Source organism: Paroedura picta, chromosome 5, assembly GCF_049243985.1.
Source record: "Paroedura picta isolate Pp20150507F chromosome 5, Ppicta_v3.0, whole genome shotgun sequence".
NCBI lineage: Eukaryota > Metazoa > Chordata > Lepidosauria > Squamata > Gekkonidae > Paroedura > Paroedura picta.
In genome coordinates this window covers 56,314,346-56,338,103 of record NC_135373.1, presented here as the reverse complement: position 1 = coordinate 56,338,103, position 23,758 = coordinate 56,314,346, and the positions used below count along the sequence as shown (strand labels likewise).

Here is a 23,758-nt window from a genome sequence, read left to right as displayed (position 1 = left end):
CCCTTAAACCACCATAGCACATTGGATGGTAGTACAAGCCTGTTCCTGTTCCATAACTGCTTTTCTACAAACCCTCACAGTCCACAGGCTGCTGTTGGTGTCATAATAAGAAAGATTTTGCACCTTCAGAGTGGTAGGCATGTTGCAAGAGTCAAATGATGCTAAATCCCCCCCCCCACCTACCCAAATTAGTTCCAGGTTGTAATGTAACAAAACAGGAGGGGCGTGTGTGTTAATATTTTTACAAGCCATTGTAGGTATAGGGAAATATTTGTTGTCATGTCAGGATCCACTGGAGGCAGAAAAATGTTTTTGTTGTGAAACACATCTACTGTTCTGCTCTCTGTAATGGAAATGAAAATGAATGTGATGTCCATTGTCCCGCCTCAGGGAGCACACCAGTAGATGGTGGCGGTGGTGGCACCAGAGCAACGAGGCTCAGCACCGACTCCGCTCAGTGCCCTGCTGCTGCTCTACTCATCTTCAAATGCCAGTCCCACCTTTAGGAGAGTGGGACCAGCCTTGGAAGACAGGAGGCAGAGCTGGTAGCAGCACAGTAGTGAAGCCCAGCTCTGAGCCCCACTCAGCAATCTGCCGTGGCACCACGAGAGCCCCAAAGGAGCCTCGCAGCTCCAACTGTGGGCTGGCCACCCGGGGGGGGGGCAGAAGACCACAGAACACAGTGACGCTCCTGCCATGAGGTAAGCAGGGGGAAGGGAAGGGGGAGTAGGGGGAGTAGTCTGTGCATGTGCTTGAGGGAGGGGGGGAGTGACCAGAAAGGATAATGGGGAAGAGTAAAGGGGAGAGGCAAGGGGGAAGTGGGGGGGAAGGAATTTGTGTCTGTGTGTGAGAGAGAGTGGAGGGAAGGGGAAGGAACCAGAGAGGAGATTGGGGAAGCACGAGGCAAGGGGGATAGAGGGGAAGGAGTCTGTGTTTGCTTGTGTGTGTGCCTGAGAGAGAGAGAGGAGGGAGAGACCAGGAAGGACATCAGGGAAGCACAAGGTAAGGGGGGGGAGGCGGGGGAAGGTGTGTGTGTGAGTGTGTGTGAGGGAGGGCGGAGGCCAGGACCAAGAAGCCCCAGAGCAGGTATGTGTTCCACATACCCTGTGATAGTCAGACTCTCATTAGATTTTTTTTCCCTTCAATGAGGCACAATATCATAGAGTCTACAAAGTCCCTACACATTTGCTGTTGACAGTTCCAGCCCTAGATAAGTGTTCTAATTAATCCTGACAAAGCCTGCATGGTGAAATGCGTAGGGACTTTGTACAATAATAAATCAGTCAAGTATTACCTGGCATTTTTTTCCTTTTTGTCCTGTTAGCACATTACTGGGTGCAACCCATTTTGTCTTCATCATTGCATTTTATCATCCCACAGGAGCACATGTCCACAACAGTATGAAACAACAGCAGGGTAATTTTGATGTGATCATATTGAGCAAAGATGATTTCTCCCCATGTTTTGTCCCTGCACCCAAGTGAGTCATAAATGTAGAGGATGGGGGAAAAGATACTGAAAACAGAAGAAAATGGAGCATGTTCTTATTCTGGAATTAATTGCACAGAAACTCCTTGTCTTGAGCCAGCTGGCTAAGAGTGGCGGTATATAAGTGTAATAATAAATAAAATAAATAAATAAAACAGGAGATTCAGATTTAGATCTTTATTACAGTCATAGACCAGCAGAACGAAAATTGGAATTCAGAGGAATGGACAATTAAGGTTTGGAAAAAGGTAGGAAATGATGAGTGCTTTTGGAACTCTGAGGACTAGTAGCACAACCATTAAATTATTTTATCTCAAAGCTGAGAGTGAGCTAAGATTGGCCAGGGAAGCCCACTGTAACAAGAAAAGATTTTTCAGTTATGTGAGGAGCAAACATAAAGTAAAGGAGGCAATAGGCCCCTTTTTGGGTGCTGATGGACAAACTCTAAAGGAGGATGCAGAGAAAGCAGAAAGGCTCAGCGCCTATTTTACATATGTTTTTTCCCACAGGTCAAAGGGTTTAGGCACATCTAGAGATGGCAGTAGCCAAGAAATAGTGTCTGGGTGGCAGATTGACATGGACAGAGAGGTTGTCGAGAGGCATTTAGCTGCATTGGATGAGTTCAAATCCCCTGGGCCGGATGAAATGCACCCGAGAGTGCTCAAAGAACTTTCCGGAGAACTTACAGAACCCTTGTCCATCATCTTTGGGACCTCTTTAAGGACTGGAGATGTCCCGGAGGACTGGAAGAGAGCAAACGTTATTCCGATTTTCAAAAAAGGGAGGAAGGATGACCGGGAAACTACAGACCAGTGAGTCTGACCTCTGTTGTGGGGAAGATAATGGAGCAGATATTAAAGGGAGCGATCTGCAAACATCTGGAGGACAATTTGGTGATACAAGGAAGTCAGCATGCATTTGTCTCCAACAGGTCCTGTCAGACCAACCTGGTTTCCTTTTTTGACCAAGTAATAGGTTTGCTAGATCGTGGAAATTTGGTTGATGTTGTTTACTTGGATTTTAGTAAAGCTTTTGATAAGGTTCCCCATAATGTTCTGATGGATAAAGGACAGCAATCTGGATTTTCAGATAGTCAGGTGGATTGGGAATTGGTTAGAGAACCGCACTCAAACTCTATGATTCTATGATTATTGCCCTCAAAATGAACTTGCCATTAGCCTTTGCCCCAAATCCCCTGCCCTTGAGTTACTGAACATGGCTGGAAAATGGCTGGAAAATTCCCTCTATCATGATTCTCTAGGACAGGGGTAGTCAAACTGCGGCCCTCCAGATATCCATGGACTACAATTCCCATGAGCCCCTGCCAGCATTTGCTCATGGGAACTGTAGTCCATGGACATCTGGAGGGCCACAGTTTGACTACCCTTGCTCTAGGAATTTCTCCATGTCTCTATTGAGAAGATAGTAATTCCTAGAGTTTCTAACCTCCCCATGGGGGCAATTAAAAATGTTGTAAGGTTCCAGGCAGCTTGCTGCTGGGGGGTAAACGGTAATGACTGGGGAAGGCACTGGCAAACCACCCATATTGAGTCTGCCATGAAAACGTTAGAGGGCGTCACCCCAAGGGTCAGACATGACCTGGTACTTGCACAGGGGATACCTTTACCTTAAGGTTCCAGGCCGAGCATCCTGTTATAATGGGGGAGAAGCTATTTCTGAATAGTCACTCGTTGAAGATCTAAAGGTCTCTTAAGGGCTTCTGAAACACTTCCTGCTCTAGTGAGGTACAGGAAAGAGAGGCTTTGGGGAAGAAGCAAATTGGCACCAGGAAACACATCAGTGTGACTCATGGTAACCATGAACACTACATCATAGATTCTGGGAATCGGGAGATCCTCACATCCATAGACATTATGAAGAGATCTGGAGTAGGAGTAAAAACGTGGTGGGGGACAGGCAGCAAAGAGGCACGCAGATCATGAAGCTTAATGGGAGGGGAGGAGGGAAAAGAAAAGTAAGCAGGCGCAGGAAGCAAATTTTCCCATTGTACTCACAATGAATTTCAAACAACTCAGTCTTCACTAGAGTTGCACATTGTCTATCTAAGTATATATTGCTATTCCTGCCCCTTCTGCCAGTAGAGCATAACTCACAACCCACATGGCTATTACACCAGATGGGTCTTCTCTGGGAATCAACATTTCTGGAGTTGGAAGGGACTGCTGGGGGGCTGAGGAAAGTGAGGGAGATCTGTGATCTTGCACAGGTTCTCCAGATCCAACCTAGAGAGATAATAAACAAAAACAACGTGAATAATGTTCAGCAAATGTAGCAGTAGTATTAGGATATATTGTAAAGACCAATCAAAGTAAAATTAGCAATGTAATTAGTTAAGCTGAATCCTGACCTTGGTCTTCCAAAAGACTTGCAAGGCCATGTGTCTAGAGCTGCTTCTGCTGACAACTGTCTGGTCTCTGAGAAGATGAAACTGTATGTTGCCAGGTTGGTATACGCTGGGAAGGGGGTACTATTGTAATGTGTCACTATGGGTGGGTTTCAAGTAGTACTAATTTATTTTCTGAGTTGTGATTGTTCTTTTAATTCATGCTGTTTTCTCCTGTGAGCTTTTTTGTAGGGAAAATGGGATATAATTTTTTCCAAAAAGTATACAATGAAACAAGGGTCAATAAGAGATTAGGAGCAATAAAGAACTGAGGGAGCCAAAGTTTACAGAAGATATTGTTAAAACCATCTAAGATTAAACGACACTGAATTTACTTATATGTTAAGGGATGTTCTCTTCAAATGAAGGACATGGCAACGAGATCAAAATGTAAAAGTATCAGTCCTAAACACAAACAACTTTACACTGTAGCATTGCTTTTGAAAATATGGCATCATGTGGCAGATAAGATGCCACTTTTCACTGGATCACTTAGTTTTGAAAGTATAGGAAGCAGCCTCCCAAGTGACGCACAACTCCTCAGACTTCAGTTATAAGAGCAAAAGTAAACATCAACACTGAATAGCAACACTGCCATTGATGTGACAGTGGTCTAGGCTGAATGCAAACATGCCATTCTGATATCATGGATGACATCACAAAGTGACCATTAAGCCCCAAGAGATAGTGATGCAGAGTCAGGCTAAGTCTGAACACTGGCAAGATGGATCTTCGTAACAGGTGGTGAATAGGGGCATTTGGGAGCTATATAAACTTCGGAAAGAAATCTGGGGTGATTCTGGATGACAATTCCTAATTGTCCCCATTTCAAACTAATCAATACCTATTCTGAGCAGCATTCTTCTTTAGTCTCAATCTGACAGGTGGTTGATAAAGCCTCCAAATTATAATTTTCTTGCCATGTTCATGTGAAGGCAACTCCACACAGAAGACTAATTTGTCTAATTAAAAAAAAATCTTTACGTCTGGTAAATGGTAAATGTTTTCACCAGACCATTTAGTTATGTCAATAACTTAAAGTGAATTCATAAGAACATAAGAAGAGCCCTGGTGGGTCAGAACAGTGGTCCATATTGTCCAGCATCCTGTCTCACACAGTGAGCCAACCGGTTTCTCTGGATGGCTGAAAACAGGAAAATATAGATCAAGGCCTTCCCCTGATGTTGCCAACTGGCTCTGAGATTCAGAGGCTTTGAATGTGGAGGTTTCCCTCAGTCACCACAGTTAGCAGCCATTGATAGACTTATCCTCCATGAAGTTTCACACAATGACTGGAAGAATCAGCTCTACACTGCTCATAATAGGGTGGGTGGGAAGAAGATTGCTTATCTGTAGCTCTAGATCTTCAATTGTGTATTCAATTCAGTCATCTTTGCTCTTCCCACATTCATGTCTCACCTTGGACTTTTCACCAGGAGCTGTAGTGCGGGAGGAAATTAGATGAAAAGGAGAGGAAATTAGAAACTGGCCATTTGATTACAATCACAGCCAGTGTTGCTGATTAATAATGGGAAGGGCAGCAATGTACTCCTAGAAGTTGGTATGAATTTCATTAGACTACTGATCTACTTTAATTGCACAAAGTACCTTCAATTTTTTCCAAGCATCTTCCATATTTTTGATTTTTCCGTTATGTTCAAGCTTCCGCTCTCTTTTTGGAAGACGGTTGTCTCAGAGAAAGAGGACGACGATTTATCGTGATGAAGTGTATGGTGATGAAACTGATCAGAAAGTAGATCTGGTGGATGATGGTAAGGATCTAAGCCTTATGCAGGAGGCTATGAAGATTTATGAACCAGCTGAAGAATAATGACTGTCACTGAACATCTGTTACATCAGAAGGAGGCTCATTCTTTGAAACATGATCAGGTGCCTCCAAGGCTCAACTATGCTTGGAAGTTGTGCCTTTTGATTAATACTCAGGGCACAATGTCAGGAAGAGATATGATGAATTATTAAATTTAGAATAGGTCCAGTAGACTTATATTTTTAATCTCAGTTGTGACAAACATGTTCCTGGCAACCCAGTGTGGTCAGGAGTTGTGCCACAGCATTCCAAGACAACCAAAGCTTCTGGACAGTCTTCAAGAACTGCTATCAGGTTGTGAATTTATGAAAATATTAGTGATTTTTTAAAAAACCCTGCTATCTCTCGGAGTTAGGGCACAATACCAGTGCAACTATAAGACATCAGAATGGAATGTGACCCTACTGAATAATCCTAATCATAAAAACCATTAGGACGGTGTATGCTCTGTGACCTTTGAATGTAGTCTCACACCTCTAATATTTCCATCCTTCTTTTCTTAGATCCTCAGTCATGCTTCTACCACCTGGGGAATCTTAGCCAAGACAATGTAGCCTTCCTGGTCCAGTCTTCCAACAGCCTGCAAGGCTTCAGCCAGAGGAAGCCACTGCTTGTCCTAAAGTCCATTTGTATCTATCTCCGTGCTACGAAGAAGGTAGATCCATTCCCAGATTCCTGGTCCTTTATGAAATATTATTTTACATGGTGGCCAACATGTAGTCATGGAACAACTTTTTTCCCTAAGTATAACTGAGAAACATACTCATGACTGCAAAGTGTGTACGGAAGGCAAAAGACTATATGGAGAATATAGTGGTTGGAAAAAACTGGAAGTTTTGACTAACAGAAAAACCCATGCTATCCAAACAATCTTTAGGACTCTTGTTTTATGATTGTTTTGCTTAATGTTCCTCAAGAGACTCATTTGGAAACATCTGTGTCCCATTTCTGGGGAATGAATCCAGCTGAAGCACCATTTTTCATCACAGTTCTCACTTCTTTCCTCCCCTAAATTTAAATATTTTAATTTGATCCTTACCATGTGCAGTAAGAAGAATCATATATAGTAAACAGTTGACAGCATGTTATGTTGTCCCCTCTCCAGTCCGAGTCCAATTCACATTATAGCCTATGTCAGGGGTAGTCAAACTGTGGCCCTCCAGATGTCCATGGACTATGATTCCCATGAGCCCCTGCCAGTGAGCGCTGGCAGGGGCTCATGGGAATTGTAGTCCATGGACGTCTGGAGGGCCGCAGTTTGACTACCCCTGGCTATGTTAAGGAAGAATCTCGCCTTCCACCATCTCTTACTCCTGTGCTAAAGGAACAGCTACTCAGGCTTCATGTTCAACTTAAAAGAATGCCCCCAATTTGGGTCAGTGACTTACCATCAGCAATAAGGGATATTTGACAATAATACAGTGCTTGTACAAACTTGGAAGGAATACTGAGAATCTGGTTTATTGACAGCAATAATTTACACATCTGGTATGAATAATGAACAAACAAGCATTCAAAATGATCAAGCATTTGATTCAGGGCTGCAAGATAATATCTATTTTTGCTTTAGGGTGACGTATAATTTTGCAACAGAAATACTGATCACAACAGGAGAGGGTAAAACCCCATTTTATTTGGCTACCCAGAAAAATACATATGTGATTCCATCGTTCACCACCCTAAAGCAAAACAGGATGTTAGTTGGTAGCTCCTTTCCTTAAGCACCCTCTGAAGTGCGAGTGACCAGTCATTATTTCTCAGGGAGCAAATGTCCAGCAAAGCCTCATGCTGGAAAAGATTCAAATCTCACATTTGAATCTTTTCCAGCATGAGGCTTTGCTGGACATTTGCATATCAAAATGGAGGCTTGCATGTTATATTAGCAAGGAGCCATGCTGAGATTTGATATTCTGTCTTCTCTCACAAACACATACATTAATTCAGAAAGATTGGAAAGGGGATGGAGCGTCCACACGGCCATTCCCCCCCCCCACTGGGCAGACGTGTGTTAGGCACTTGTAGCTGCACTTCAGATGCAGTGAGATGGAGTTTCCTAAACCATTACATATAGAAAAGGGAGATTAGTTGCCAGAAAGGGCTGGTTAGAGTCAAGATGCTGGACAATTATAGCTGAGATTGGATTGGGGTAGTTCATAAACTCTGTGAATAGCAATAAATTGGCATGAAGATACAGGAGTCAACAGACAGATGTGAGTATGAGGTTTGAGTCCAGTGTCCCCTCCTCCCCCTGATCAATAAAGTTCAATTCTGGGTATAAGTGAGAACTAAGAGGCCTGTGTCACTGTATTAAAAGAAATGTGCTTGCGCATACAATCTTATAGCATGAATAAAACTTTGTCAAACTTAAAGGACTAAAACTTTTTAATAAATACATTAAGAAAATGTTTGTTTCATTTGAATTCTCTCATTTTTAATCTTATTTAGATGTCCACCAAACATAGACTGCGAATCAATAGGATCCTAGCAATTGTGATCCGATTAGCTGATCACATTGATGGCAATATGGCAAACATCTTAATGGAAGAAGCCATTAATGATCTGGTGAAAATCACGGTAAGAATTGCTATGACACATTGATGTGGCTTGGCCAGTTTTTGAGGACCATTTTTCAGTGTTCCCTGCCAGCAATGGTACTGCCGTACTGGCTTTTCAGCAGGTGCTGAAAGTAACGGGAAGGCTTTTCTGCAGCTGGTGCCACCAGGGCATGTGCTGATGATCAGGACTGGATGTCTCATAAAAGTTTGGGATAGATGTTCAAACATGGCTAAATTCCTGATGTCTAAACTGGGATTAGAATCTGGTGCAGAATAAACTGAGCTAGTCTCCACTTGGAAAAAAAATGACTCAGTGGCCAAGCACAATTACAAACTTTATTAAGGTTCTCTCTGTTTGTACACTCATCACTAATTATAATAATAAATTAAGTCTTAAGTATCCCAAATATTCAGTTAGCTGGGCATTCAGACAAGCTAGAGCTCTGCCATGCTGTGAAGTTACAAGGAATTTCAAGGTTTTGTAGTTTAGATCTTGCAGGTTGTATTGTATATATTCATTGGACCTTGGATAGAATTTCAGAGAGATGCAGGTATGTCTTCTACCTCACACTCATCAGCTGTCCTACATAATCCCAGATATGTATGAGGGGTGTTTGATGGTACAGATTGTGAATGCTAGGGTTTGTTTGCTTTTTTTCTTATTACTTCACAAGTCCCAGTTATGCTTAGGAACTGTGCACAAGTTCTGAAGCTAAGCCTTGGCTTGGATTCACCCCTCACCAACCTTTGCAAATTGCCCAGTCTGCCCTTAAAATGTCACACCCTTTCCCAATCAGTGAGATCAGACTGGCAGCCCACTAAGCTGAGTACAACCCCATCACCCACATAGAGAAGCCTACCATGTGTTCTAATAAAACTCCTGGGTTTTTGGTTGCTAAGGAAGTTGTCCATTACATGGGTGCATGTCTCTACTGGTGAGTTGTAGGCCTCAAGTTGTGTCTGATGTTGTTTCCATGTGTTATGCATGTTCCTTTTTGTGTCATAGGAGTTTCAGGATCTGTACCAGGATGCAGCAGTGGATATTTTGGTAGCCCTCTGGCATCACTTCCCAGAGCTATTGTTTACCAAATTATTGCAGTGTTTCCAAGGTCAGCTACTCTTGCATCATGGCACCCTCAAAATTCTGGGGAAACTTGCAGACAAAAATAGAACATCTTACTCTTAAATTGCTTTAGTCTTCCTGGTGTTTTCATGTTACCAGAACAACAATGTCCCTGCCATTCACTGAAGTTCAAAACATCTGGATCTGAGATACATTGCCCCGTGTTGTGTCCATAGACACTTGATTTTTATGGCACTTTACACACACACACAATACCTTTATTGGCATAAAAGGCACTTTACAAACTCCTGACATAGAAACTAGAAAAAGGAAAAACAAAGAAATGGGAACCAAAAGAAGGGTCAGTTGAAGCCAATGATGAACCTGAGCAATTATAGCTTAGCAACGAGAAGTTCACAGGATCCTGTTGTGTTTCACTTGAGTCCTTATTAGAACAAGATGTTACCCTGGGTGTTTCCACAGTGAACAAAAATTTCAAGGTAACACCCTTTTAGCTGCATGGAATTTCCATGATTTCACACAAAAATCAGGCTCCTCAGGTGCAGATTCGGAGGAAAGGTTTCCATTGCACAGCTTTTTGGAGTTCAGAAAAACAGCGAATTCCCTCTCCGGGAATAATCGCAATAATCCAGTCATGTGATCAGCATTCTAAGTGGATTCTCTCTTTTTCCATGCTCTCAATATGCCTTCATAGACCTGCAAGCCTGCCTCCCTGCCTCTCCACCTCCCATTTCATTTTCCTTGCACCCTGCTGCCATTTATTTATTTAGTATTTCTGGTCACGTTAAGATGCATGATTGTAATTATGACTTTAACAAGACATGCTAACCCAGCTCAACATTATGCACACACACACACCTACCCCCCACCCCCGCCAAGGGCTTTTCTGAAATATTTTGAAATGGCGTTTTCCCACCCACTCCTCCTGTTTTCCTTCTTCCTGAACAGGCCCCATGATTTCAGCTTTACAAGTACAAATTTGTACAAAAAGTAAAAATTTAGAGTCCAGTGGCACCAAAAAGACCAACAAAGTTTTATTCACACTTCCTCAGATACAAAGAAATCACAAATTCATTAAATCGAACATGCGAATGTGCATTATTGCATGTGCACAAAGAAAAATAGCTCTTCTCAACTCAGGCTGGTCAATTTCTGCATGTTCTCTGGCTGCCTTTTGGAACTGCCCAAGCCCTCTAGGGGGGATTCTTGGCCGGTCCCTCCTCAAAGGCCAAATCTCTCCCACCCCAGCCCCCCTCCCACTGCCTCTCTCTAGGTCCCCCCCCCTTCTGGGAAGGAAGGACGGACTCTGGCAGCGGCAGTTTCCAGGACTGTCCACCCCGCAACAGGAAGAGGCATATTTAGCAGGTGAGTCCAGCCTGGCCCCTCGCTCCCTTCCTCCCTCCATCTACGACTGTGTATGGCCCAGTATGGAGGGAGATGAAGCCGCCCCCTCCATCCTCCTGGAAGGCAGCCAGGGTGATACAGGGCTGACCAGATTAACAGAAAAAAAGGAAGGGGGTGGGGGTGTTTTCTCTTTCCCTGAACGTAGGGGTCCCTAACTGGCCAGAAGGACAGGGCCATGGCTCACTGGTAGAGCATCTGCTCAGCACGCAGAGCTCCAAGTTTAATCAATATTTTATCCAGTTAAAAGATTCAGGGAGTCAGTGATATGAAGGACCTGAGACCCTGGAAAGCCACTGCCAGTTTGTGTAGACAGTACTGATCTTGACAAACCAATGGTGTAAGCCAGTTTCACTTGTTCATGAGTAATCCTTTATAATTTACCCATGCTAATCTAACAGTTGTCAGAGGATGGTAGGAGCTGGTAGAACACCACCTTGCCTGATAAAGCACTCCCCTGGTTCTCCAGTCTGAGTTACTCATTGCTTGAGGGAAAATGAAGTTGCTGTCAGGCCTTCAATATTTACTAAACTCTGACTCTTAGACCAGGCACAGGCCGAGTCGCATTCGTCCTTCTGAGACGCATAGTTGGAACCAAAGTCTGTCTACTGTACCAAAATTAAATCAGAGTCTAGTAGCACCTTTAAGACCAATAAAGATTTATTACTCAAAAGCTCACGCCTTGAATAAATCTTTGTTGGTCTTAAAGGTGCTACTGGACTCTGATTTTATTGTACTACTTCAGACTAACATGACTACCCATTTGAATCCAAAGTGATTCTCACCTGTCTAATTTCTGGCCAAATGCCAAAGTGACGTCGCACCAGGCTTGACAGGCAGCTTAATGCCCTTTTCAGTGCTTTCTGGGTCTCTGACACTGCCCTCCCCCACTGGTTCAAAGGCTATTGACTCTGCACTGGAGAAGGAAACTTAATGCTAGGGTTTCCAGTTCTGGGTATGGAAATGCTGGGGGATGGGCTGGGGTGGGGTGAAGCCTTGGGATTGTGTGATTTGGGGAAGGGATGGACCTCAACAGAGTACAATGCCATAAATTCCATCCTTCAAAGAAACCATTCTCTGACCTGTGGAGATGAATTATGATATCAGGAGAGGTTGCAATCTTACTAGATGGGAAGGCTAAACACCTCCATTTATCTTTCTGTCCAACAGAAGGTTCTGTATTGTTGTTCCATGAAGACATAAAGCCCCTGACTACTTAAAGATGTATTGCTGATTTATGCCATTCATAGAACTTTGCATCTAGGGCATTTTCTGCACACTGGCAGAGATGAGAAGCGGAAAAGGGGAGAATGAGGAGGGTCAAAAGGGCACCGGTATTTAACTTGGAAAATAATCACCCTTTATATGGGCAAGAAGAAGAAGATTTTAACTGCAAAATAAAATATTTGAAACATATGAACATGGGCTGAGAATTCAATTTTGGCCTTATACACTGTGATTGAGCTCCTGATTGCTATTAGATAATTTAATGAAGCAGGCCTGGCAAAAGGAAGTATTTCTTCATAATTCACTTATGGAATTCACTGCCTCAATGGGCACTGATAGTCACCAAATAAAATATTTAAAAAAATAAGAAGGGGGAAGTGACATCACCCTGCAGTGCTGAATGCCTCTGTCTTCAGTTCCTCTGCCAGTGAGGCAATAAAAAGTTAAAAGAGAGCATTTACAGCTTAACAATGGCTATAAAGATAAGGAAAACTACAGGGGATAAAGTGAATGGCTTATCAGGTCTTCAAATCATGGTGACAATGCAGACACAACCAACCACACCACTAATGAGAACATTTAAACTTCTTTGGAGATAAAGGCATCTTTCTCTCCCTGTCCTCCAGCACCAGAATTGAGGCTTTTGAACTCTGGTGCTGGAGAAGGCACCCTGCGAGATAGGTGAAACTGAGAGAATTGCGACTGTCCTAAAGCCAACCAGCTGGCTGCATGTGGAGGAGTGAGGAATCAAACCCAGTTCTCCAGATTGGAGGCCACTGCTCTTAACCACTACACCAAACTGGCTCTCTTTATTTGGAGAGCTCTCCAAATAAAGCAAATTTATTCTTAGGGAGGTTGAAGCCACAGCAGATGCTGTAATGGAGCTGTGTCTTCATTCAAATCAAAATTTGACTTGAAAAGTATAGGAAATCACATCTAGACTTGCAGCTTTCAAGAGAAATGGTTCCCTTCCATTTTGTAAATTTGACACAGAGTGAATGCTGTAGGTCAACAGTGACAGAACATGTAAAATGTGTAAAATGACAGTCCCCAAAGTGGAATGATGAACCCTGAGAATAGGATTTGTGCTTTAGAACAGGAATGACCATTTTGAATAGAATGATAGCATCAGGAATTGCACTGGAATGACAAATCTGAGCAGAATGATGGTCTCTGGAGTAGAAAAACTGGCCCACGCCTGGAATGACAGCCCCTGAAAGTAGCATATTTTCTGTACCTGGGGATGACTTGTGTTCTGAGTGGAATAACAGGCCTTGGAAATAGCCTTGCCAAATGTTTCTCAGAACAGCCTGGAATGTCAAAATGAACCAGAGGAAGGTCCTCCCCCCGGAAAAAATTAACTATAGAGGCTGGGCCAGGGCTAACACTGGCTACCCTACAAGTCAGTATCCCTCCTGAAAGCAGCAAAGCACAACATTGCCACCTTTATGACCTCAGATGCCTAGCGGAGGGGAGCGCAGCCTCCAAACCATTTGGAAACTCAGGAGCTGGATCAATAAGGAGAGTTTTCACTCAGAAACCTGGACACGAAAGCGATCGGCGAGTGCCTACAAGGGCGGCAACACCGCAGGCAAGCGAAACTCCGCGCAGGAGGCCCTCTGGAGATCAGTGGCAAAGTGAAAGCGGTGTTTCCCACAGTTCAGCCTCTTGCTGCGTCAACTGCGGTTTGCCACCAACTTGAATGAAGTTCTATTTATTTATTCAGAACTTCAAAGTATTCATAGGACCGTTTGGCAAACATTCCAGTGGCCGGGGGAGGGAGGGTACGAAACCTTTCTCAGGGATCCTTCTTGCACCCATTAAGGGTTGTCCCCTAATTCCCCTTTTCATCGCAAGCCCTCCGCCGGGTTTCTGGGAGCCTCAGCCCGCGCGCTTGCGAATGTTGCTGTGTCTCCCGGCAACCGCTGCATCAGATCCGGGCTCCGAGCTCGCAACGACCGACTGAGTCTTCCCTCTCTGCAAGCTTTCCACGCCGGCCACGAGGCCGGTCGCCTTCGGCTCCGCGCCCCGCCGCCTGCTGGGGCTTGTAGTGCTGCAGGGCCTCTCGCGCCAGGCGTTCGTATTGTAGTGGGAACTACCCGTCCCAGGAGCTCGCGCGCCGAGGCGGCTTGGAACCTGACAACTGACGGGCGGCCCCTTTGGGGGAGGGAACTGAGCGGAGTCGGGAGTGGCGCGTCTAGGCTCGCTCTGGATGCGCACGAGTAGCTGCAGCTCCCCGGGCGTGGATGCGAGGCGGGCGGAGGCCGGCTCAAGGTAAGCCGCACGTGCAGGGACGAGGACGGGAGCCTTCATTTGGGGGGAAATGGGCCCCGGAGCATGTCTGAGCGGCCCCTAGGTGCAGTGCAGGGCGGGAGAGGATCTCTCCAGTTTATAATTGCTTTTAAAGCACAGGCTCGAGGCCGGGAGAAAGAGATGGGAACCCAGTTCTGGGACCCCGAGGGAGAGGGAGAGGAAGCCTCGGGACTTTTTCTTGATGCACCCATCTCCTCAAAGCATGGCTTGCCTGGGATTTCTCTGCTTTTTAAATTCTGTCTTCCTTCCAGAAGCGCAGACAGGTGTAGATGAGCTTCTCTTTCCCTCTCCCCGCCCCTCCCCCGTTTATATTCAGCACAACCCTGTGAGGTAGGTTAGGCTGAGAAAGAGAGTAACTTACTCAAGGTCGCCTGACAGGCTTCTTGATTTTGTGGAGATATGAACAAAGGCCGGCAAGCTAACCCCTGCCCTGGCTTTAAAGTTGTGTCCTCTTATCTGGAAGTGTTTGCTAGTTTGTGTTGGTCAGGGTGTGTGTCAGAACACACAATAAACATGTGCAATGGTGTCTCATAATTTGTACTAGCCAAGGGCAAGCCCTGACATTGGAACAAGGGTGCTGTGATTTGGCAAGGGAGCACCAAACATGACTATATTTTGCTGTGTGAACTTTGCTGCTTTTCCAGTCTGACCTTTTCCCCAGTAGCAGAAATCTTCCCTGTGCCATGTTGACCTTGTCCCCTACAGAGAGGCTTTTGGGAACCTATTTGGGGTACAACCCATCCTTTAGGATCCTTGCCCCCATCCTTTCTGCTGCTGCTCCAGTTTTCCATCTGTCCCCTTATCCCTTATTCTATTTAATGTCGGAAATTGCTTACTGCACTTCCTCTTCTGACCCTTCTCCGACTCATTCATCCTGTTGCTGTCTTGTTTCCCTGTTTGTTTAATGACACTTAATCAGGAGGAGGGTAAGACAGGCAGTGTGGTTAGAGTTCAGAGAAGACAGGCTAGCTAAGATTCTGATCTTCTGATTTGTATTGGCAGGGGGGGGGGTATCAGCATTCAGGAGAACTACTTACTGGGCCCAGAGCTGTGGGCACAATTAAGTGCTGGTTGAAGAAGAATTCTTGAGAAAGGGGAAAGCCTATTACTCATCATCATTGAGGACTTTCTGTTCACTTCTGATTGCCCTTCCTATCTGACTTTCCCCAGCAATGTTGACGTTGCTGTTGGATCTGTTTGAAACTGTGTGTTGTGAAACTGGTGTAAAGTTCACACACTTTACATTTTGTTGTTGAAATAATGGTGAGGAAAGGGGGAAATATTCTGTACTCTTCAGTTGTTATAATATGAGTATTAAAATGGTTTTTGTTGGCAAATGTAGAAACCTATGGGGTATTTCGGCTATCCTTCTTGTTTTATGCTGCCTTCTGTCCAAGTTCTCAAGGCCTGCACACACTCTGTGAAGTGATTACATTTTGGGGATTGCACAAAAACCTTTAGATGATGAGAATCACTGATGATGCAAGATGAAAGTGTGTACAGGAGATCTTTTGCTGGACAGTTCTCTGTTGTTAAGCAGAGTAAGTTGCACAGGTAATTAATTTACCAGTGCCTGCTTGCGACATACAAACCTTCCAGCCAAAATCTCTCACCCCAAGAGGAAGGAAGGCCTGGAGCACCTGTTATGTGAGGAAAGGCTATGTGGTTTGGGGTTTTTTATGTTTAGAGAAACAACAGCTGGGGTGAGGTGGGGAGGAGTGTGGGATCATAATACAATTATGCATGAGATGGAGAAAGATAACCTGTTTTTCCTCTCCCAAAATATTAGAACTCAGAGGCTTGTGAGAGCCAATTGATTCAGGATGGACAAAAAGAAGTACTTCTTTATTCAGTGAGTGATTAAATTGTAGAATCCACCACAACAGCACATAGTAATGGCCACAGGCATAGATGGGTTTGAAATAGAATTAGACAAATTTCAGAAAGATTCAGGTCCATCAAAGAGCTGCTAGCCTTGCTGACTAGCTATTTTGGGGCTCAATTTTAAAGTGCTGGCATTGATTGATAAAGAACTTTACAACCTGGGATTAACATATCTGAAGGAATGCCTCTCCCAACATTTACACCTGCATAACTAGCATAGCTCCCATCAATCTCTTCTATCAGTCCCTTCAGTGAGGTCAGTATGTAGAGCATCAGTCTCTTCCAGACAATTTTCCCTGACTGCTCAAGCCTCCTGGAACAAGTTTTTAAATTTATTTTTCAATTTATATTCCACCACTCCCAATAGTGTGGCTCATGGCACATAACAATAATAAACCCCACATTAAAATCCCCTAAAACAATTAAATCCCTCTAAAACCTCTTCCCCCCCCCCCGAGGCAAAAAATTTCCACCTCCTCCCAGTAGACAGACCCTATGGTAAAAACAGTGGCTTAGAGCAGTGGTCCCCAACCTTTTTGAGGCTGGGGACTGGCAGAGCAACTGCCCGCCCGCACATGCACCATGCGCGGGCGTGGCCCTGATTCCCTCTCCCCCCCCTCCCGCAGTAAGAAGCTTCCCAGGCCGCAAGCTTGCGGCCTGCGAAGTTTTTTACTGCGGGAGGGGCGGGGAGAGGGAGCCGCGGCCCCGCACCAAGGCCTTCACGGCCCGGTGCCCGCAGGTTGGGGACCACTGGCTTAGGGGGCAATTCCAGGGGTTCCTGATTACTTGGCTGGCCAGCGAGTGGCCCAGATCTTAACCCACAATGGCCTCAACCTGGAGAAAGCTCTATCAGGGCCCTCAGCTCTCTCAGGAGCTCATTTCACCTGGTCAGGGCCAGGACTGAAAAGGCCCTGGCCCTGCCCTGGCCCTGGTCGAAGCCAGGCAAATCTCTCTTGGGCTGGGAACCTCCAATAAATTCATACCTGCAGAACATAATGCCCTGTGGGGGGCATAAGGAGATAGGTGGTCCCACAGATATGAGGGGTGCAAACTGTGAATGGCCTTGGAGGTAAAAACCAGAACCTTGAACCTGACCCAGGACACAACTGGCATCCAATCCAGCTGCCTCAGCATCGGCTGGATATGGGCCCTCCAGTATATCCTTGTCATGACCCTTACAGCTGCATTTTGCACCAGCTGCAATTTCCAGGTCAGGGACAAAGCTAGGCCAGCTAGAGTGAATTCTCTTTGGAAGTATTCCTAACTTGCTATTTTTTCCCCTAGAGGGGATTGCAAAATAGCTTTGTTTAGGTGACACTTTAGGTCCTTAAATGTTTTGTTAGCAGTCATGCTGTGGTGACTATGTGTTATATTAATTTTATTTGTCTGTGGTATGCCATATTTTCTACACTGTCGTGATTATTGACAAAGCCCCTGGCCTTCAAGAACACAGCCCCTGCCCTCTGCATGCACCTTGCCAAGCTCTTGAAGCTCTTCCCCTTTTGGGCTGTAGCTAACCTCACCATGTGCAAAAAAGGGGTAAAGGTTCATATCTGCTCCCTTCAGGGTTCTTTCTTTTTGCTACCTCCCTTGGCTCCCAAACCCATCCTTTGTTACTGTGCTCTCTCCCAATGCTTTTGAGGGTATTCTTTTGGGTCCCTGCGGGTGTCACTTCTACTGGGCTCCAGAGCTTCTTTCCACCTCTCCTTACCACAACTTACTTGTGTCTTTTGAGAAAAGTAGTTTATAAACGTTTTAATAAATCAAATTTAATTTTTTTTCACTATTTGTCACAAAACTAGAAAGCTAGGAGGTATACTAGTATGGATGGTTACTGTCCCGTCACTCCATGGAGCAAAGGGTGAAGCCTTTTTTCATTGGGGGAAAACCCACTTAATTTGGAAGAAGGATCTTTAAGCTATATTATATTGATCATTGGTGGAAAATGCTACCAAGTCAGAGGAAATTTAGGGCAACCCAGTCAGGTTTTCAAGGAAAAAGAAGAACAGAAGTGCTTTTCCATTGCCTGGCTCTGTGTAGAAACCTAGACTTGTGGTCTCTCATCCAAATATTAACCAGGGCTGACTTCTAACATCTGACAAGATCTGCCTGGCCAGGGCCACCTGGATAAGGATGTAATAACTGTTGGATGCTGGTATCCTTACCCTGGTATCCTTACCCTGAATGATTCTGCAGAGTAGAGCTTAGACTTCTGGTTAGCATTATTAACAACATTCTTATGCATTTGCAAGGAAGAGACCTCCTTCATGTTCTGGGAGCTCATCAAGAAGAAATAAGATGTTGCTTTTTGAATATGGAATTGATGTCCATGTCTCTCATTCCAGCTGCTATTTTTTTCTGTGGGACTCCTAGACAGGTTCCTCTGTTAGGAGGCAGATGTTTTTTATAACTGGCAAAGGTTGATGGAACTTCACCATGAGCCCATCATTGACTCTGGAACGCTAACTTGACAGAAAGCTTCTTTTGTGACCTTGCCAAGAAATGGGTTAGTCAATATATTCCTTACGCCAGTATCAGCATGAAGACTATAATAGAATGGCTTCCCTGTTCCAGAAATTACAGAAAATGGATCAGAACTCATACCTCTCACACTGTTTTCTCAGAGGGGAATCAGCAGACCTTTTATGAAGAAAACTGGGGCCATTGCTTATCTAAATAGACTTTAGGAAGGCTTTGTTAGCATTGTACTGAGGTTCACAGAGTATTGAACAATTTAATCAAGGTGGCATATCAAGATCATGTGATCCAGGAACAGGCATTAGCAACCTTCTAAAACTGACCTCTGTGGATAGCAAACATACACACAGACTGCGAGCCTGTAGGGACTCCCAGGGATAAAAGTGTTTACTTGAAAGCACCACTGTGGAATTGAATATACTTAATTTTAATTTAGGCATGAAATTACGCATAAAAAGTCAGTCATTGATAAACCACTTGTTGTTCCTGAAAATCAGTAGTGGCTCAGAGTGTCAGACCAGGATCTGGGAAGCCCCCATTCTGCCATGAAAACTTGCTGGGTGACCTTGGCCTAATCACATACACCCAGCCTAGCCTACCTCACAAGATTGCTGTGAGAATAAAATAGAGAAGAATGTAAGCTGTTTTGTGTCCCCATTGGGAAGAAAGATAGAAAAATAAATAATGTAGAGGGTAAAAGTTGGTTAAAAATAAGATCCCCCACACCCCCGAAATATGTCTGGATCAGTGAAGGCATGTGCCTTTCCTATTAGCAAAAGAAAACAAACAAACATCACTTTTGAGTGTTATACCCTGTTCCTTTAATGACTCACTGTAAATATTCTTAATTGATGACTCTGACAGAGCCCTGAGTTTCACTTGTAACATCAGATATATTCTGATAGCCCTTTATGAAAGTCCATGTTGTATAAAACATGAGTCTGAGCCTCCAGAGAGGGCGGTATATAAATAGAATAAATAAATAAATAATTTCAGTTAGTCTTTCTAATTGCATTGTACGCTTCTCTTTTAATAAATTGACTAAAATATGTCGTTATCTAAATGCCTTGGTATGTTCTTGCACCAGATTTATCTGTGTGGCCTCTCTCGCATACTCTGGACTTCCCATGCTATGTTCCTTTGTGGTCATTCTTCTCCCATAGAAATCTGTCTTCTTCTCTGTGTTCTGGGAAAAACTGGGGAGTGGGTGCGTTTTTTTCACTATCTTGACAGTGTGCCCAGTTTCAGCCTCCTAAACGTCTGCTAAGGTTAATAGGAACAGTTTGTTCATGTGTTTCTTTATCTGTACCCACTCCTTTGATGACTCCAGATATTGGCAGAGGATGTGAAATCCTTCTTTGGCATCAGGTGGAAGAGAGGACAGCTGAGTGTCATCTGTGCATTAATAGTTCTGAACTGTATGCAAAGTATTGTGGTTTCATCTGCATTTTAAATTGTATGGAGGACATTATGAAGCAGCTTAACCCACGTGGGGGCCAAGGGGCAAAGCAGAAGTCTCCAGTGACACCATTGTGGACCCATTGACAAAGAAAGACCCAGCAAGAAATAAAAACCCTCTCTTAATGAGGTCTGAATACACATTGGGCCAGTGCTAGAATGGTCAGGTGGTCCTCCAAGGAGCCTTGCCATATCTTCAAACTTGCACCTACTGACATGTCTCCTTAGAAACATGATGAACTAGCAAATGTGATCAAGGTAGAGTCAGTTTTGTGTGCAAAATGTTTTGCAGGTATTATTATTATTTATTCAATTTATTGTTAGGCCACAGTGAGTCACTGAGCAACCCATGGTTGCTTATGGGGCCCAGTATATAACAGATCCTTTTCTTGCCAGATCAACCACCCTGTAGGGATACAGTGATAGTAAATGAATAAAATTACCCCAGAACAACAGTTCTTTAAATCGCTTTCAACCCTGTGTGAACAGTGAAGGATAAATCAGAAGCCTGGTTGTGTGAAGGTTTCAAATTGTTGTAGTAGTTAGGAGCAGAGGCTTCTAATCTGGTGATCTGGATTTGATTCCCTGGTCCTCCACATGCAGTCAGCTGGGTGACCTTGGTCTTGTCGCAGCGCTGCTAGAGCTGTTCTGACTGAGTTCTCTCAGCCTTACCTACCTCACAGGGTCTCTGTTGTGGGGAGAGGAAAGGGAAGGTAATTGTAAACAAGTAAGAGTAAGCCAACAAACCAGGAAAAGGGCTAGGAGAGTGTCATGGACCATCACACATATCATAAACTTGGTGGTAGTGTTGCTTCTTACGATTCTTAGGATTCAACAAATGAAAGGCATGAAAACAAGAACAGTAGACAGGACAGTGGGGAACATAATTCTTTGGTTTTAAAGAACGTCTGCATACAACAAAGAACAAAAACCAGTACAAGTTTGGGGCAGATGGTGGCTGTGGCTGGAGAACTGTGAAATGCGGATTACATAAGGAGGTGGTGGACAGTATGCATAAATGACTATTGAGTGACTGGATGAAAGAAGGGTTGAACATAATATTAAAGACTGTTTCTGTATGAAAAATTAACTTTTAGAGTACTGTTTGTGGTAAATGTAATTTTGAATCTTATACTTTATAATTTATAATGATAATGAAGTCAGTAATGTTGAATTTTGTAATTGTGTACATTAGGATTTTTTTTTTTAAAGATTTGTATATAAAAAGAGTTTTATATGTTTTGAAAAAAATCAGCTTTATACATATGACACTTTGTAGAATGGAGATAATTTAATAAAAATATCTTTATCTTCAAAAACATAGTTTTTCCTTCTGCTCCTTCTTGTTTCTGTGTGACATGGGCTCACGGGTTCTGTGTGACGTGGGCTCATGCACCCTGCACATGAGGTGGAAGTCTTGTTTCCTGTTCCTACTGAACCCTCTAATGGCTCCTTAATTCTTTTTTTTTAAGTGGTTTAAAGTTTAATGATTTATTCCAGAAAGAATAGTTGTTGAGGAAGTGCATCTTTTCACTGTTTCATTTCCTTTCTCAGTACTCATTGTAGTTTGAAACATTTGTTGCCAAAGGGGAATGGAGAGCGTGGATGGATGGAAGCAGCGGACCCAGCTGTGTATAATGGAAAAAAATGTGGTTGAATTGGGTTGGATTCAAACTAAGTTCTAACCTTAAGGAAGGTTTTTATAAAATGATGTATAGATGGTATATGATACCAGGTAAAGTGAGTTAAATATCAAAATAGATCAAATACATGTTGGAAGTGTGAACAATTAATAGGAACATTTTACCATATGCAGTAGAGCACGGAAATTTTGGATACAATTATAAGCCTGCATAAAAAGAGCTCAAAGGTCAATCTACAAATGAGATCATAAGCATTTCTGTTATGACAATGCCTGCAAGACTTCTATATGCTCAGTATTTGAAAATTACAAATTTACCTACAACAGAGGGCTTCTTTGGCATCAGGTGGGTGTTTTTCTGGCTGTTAAAAATTTTAGAATTAGCTGAGAAAAGACAATAATTTCCTATATGAATAATTGGAAACCCCTTATTGACTTCTTGCAGGAAAGAGAACTTGTGGTTTTGGAGATTAAAGAAATCAAATGTAGGAATAACTTTAATTTTAATATTAAGAAATGTTTGGTATAAATTGATGAATTGACTGTATAGATTATAGCTCATACTCTGGTTGGCTGGAGACTCTAAAATCAATTTACTGAATTTAATATATGTTTTTTTTTCTTCTATATCCTTTTTAATTTGTGTAAAAATCTTTAATAAAGATTCTATTTAAAAAAGAAAGAAAACCCTCTTGTGTATGCATAGCCTTGGTTATTATCCTGGGTGGAGTTCAGAATTGTCAGCAAGAACAGGGTGACCTGAATGTGCCCTTTGAGTGAACCACGTGGTTATGTTTTCAGATAACTGTGAGGTTTCTGCTTTTAAAACAAGGGTTGTTGGACTGGGCTAAGACCCCAGAAGGATCAAGAGTGGTGTATAAGAAGGCTGGAATGGGATATGCTGCATCACTATGAAGCTGCAATTTTTATGTGCTTGAGGGGACCAGGAGTCATCAGAACGGTTAACTGCCTCAGTGGAATGAAGGGAGTGGTTCAGGGGCAGGAATCCTGAGGTTTGCTGCAGGTTGGATTTTTTTTGCATTTTCTCCCCCTTTGGTTTAAAAGTGTGAGGGTCCCCAATGCTCCTGAGCCTGTGGGATCTGTTGAAATGATAAAGAGTTGTGGCTGCAATGGGGGTAGGCAACAGAAATTACAAAAAGTCTGCTGTGGGAGCAGACCTAGTTGTTTGCCTGAGGGGAAAAAGTCTGTTTAGTTCCATTTCTCAAAGAAAGGCAAAGAGTTTTCCCTCAAAGTGATTATAGGGAGGGGTTGCCAAGTCCAGAAACTTAAGAAAGTGTGTTTTTGACTAGGTGAAGAATTCATAACTGTGACCTGCCTGCTCAGGATGAGCTTAGCATTTTCCTAATAAGCTGGGAGGCAGTGACTGGAATAGCCCAGGGTTTTTTTTTCCTGTGCTGTTCATGACTTTTTGAATTTTATCTCCAAGATTTAAAGTGAAAGTGGGTGGCAAGAAGCCAATTGGTGTTTGGTGAGCTGCGGGCACCATGGTATCCAAGGGTGATATCTGGGGGGATCACAAGCATCTGTTACCATTCTAATAACTGAACATTGTTTGTAGGGATTGGCTTTGACATGGTAAGCTGAGGTCTGACTGTCACTAAGAGTTCTTCAGTATGATGACTGATCCTCTGTGTTGCGCATATTCCAGAGTAAGACAGTATTTCCATGACCTGGATAACCCAGGCTAGCTGGATTTCAGAAGCTAAGCAAAGTTGATCCTGGTTAGTATGTGGATGAGAGACCACCAAGGAAGTCCAGGGTTTCCTTGCAGAGGCTAGCAATGGCAAACAACCCCTAGACATCCCTTGCCTTGGAAACCCTAGCTTATCATAAGTTGGCTGCCACCTGACAGCACAATATTAAGCTGTTGAGAGACGGAAAGGTTTTATTCCAGCGTGTATTATGTGTGGATCTTTTCTAACTCAAAGATCCTGTTATAGATCATTTGAGGTTTATTTATTTTATTTATTGTTTG

The 23,758-nt window shown here is 43.5% G+C and overlaps 2 protein-coding genes across 4 annotated transcripts in view; both read left to right on the top strand.

Moving 5' to 3' along the window:
• The first annotated feature begins 3,875 nt into the window (after positions 1-3,875).
• On the top strand, positions 3,876-12,138 carry LOC143837802 (maestro heat-like repeat family member 5). Of its 2 annotated transcripts, XM_077338099.1 has the most exons (6): positions 3,876-3,951; positions 5,555-5,664; positions 6,224-6,375; positions 8,166-8,294; positions 10,608-10,724; positions 11,931-12,138. In XM_077338099.1, exons 1-5 carry the CDS (start codon positions 3,932-3,934, stop codon positions 10,719-10,721), a joined length of 525 nt encoding a protein of 174 aa, XP_077194214.1. In that variant the 5' UTR covers positions 3,876-3,931; the 3' UTR covers positions 10,722-10,724; positions 11,931-12,138. The 2 variants fall into 2 exon arrangements, with proteins under 2 accessions (XP_077194214.1, XP_077194213.1); XM_077338098.1 differs by lacking the exons at positions 3,876-3,951; positions 10,608-10,724; positions 11,931-12,138 and adding exons at positions 4,563-4,633; positions 9,282-9,462.
• Positions 12,139-14,105: 1,967 nt separating this feature from the next.
• Positions 14,106-23,758, top strand: part of SLC26A5 (solute carrier family 26 member 5) — a 37,032-nt gene continuing 27,379 nt past the window's right edge. Inside the window, exon 1 of one of the 2 annotated variants that reach the window (XM_077338096.1) lies at positions 14,106-14,261. The gene's annotated coding sequence lies outside the window, so the exon portion shown is untranslated. Of the gene's footprint in view, positions 14,262-22,603; positions 22,787-23,758 lie in introns of those variants that run through there. The other variant, XM_077338097.1, reaches the window with a different exon arrangement.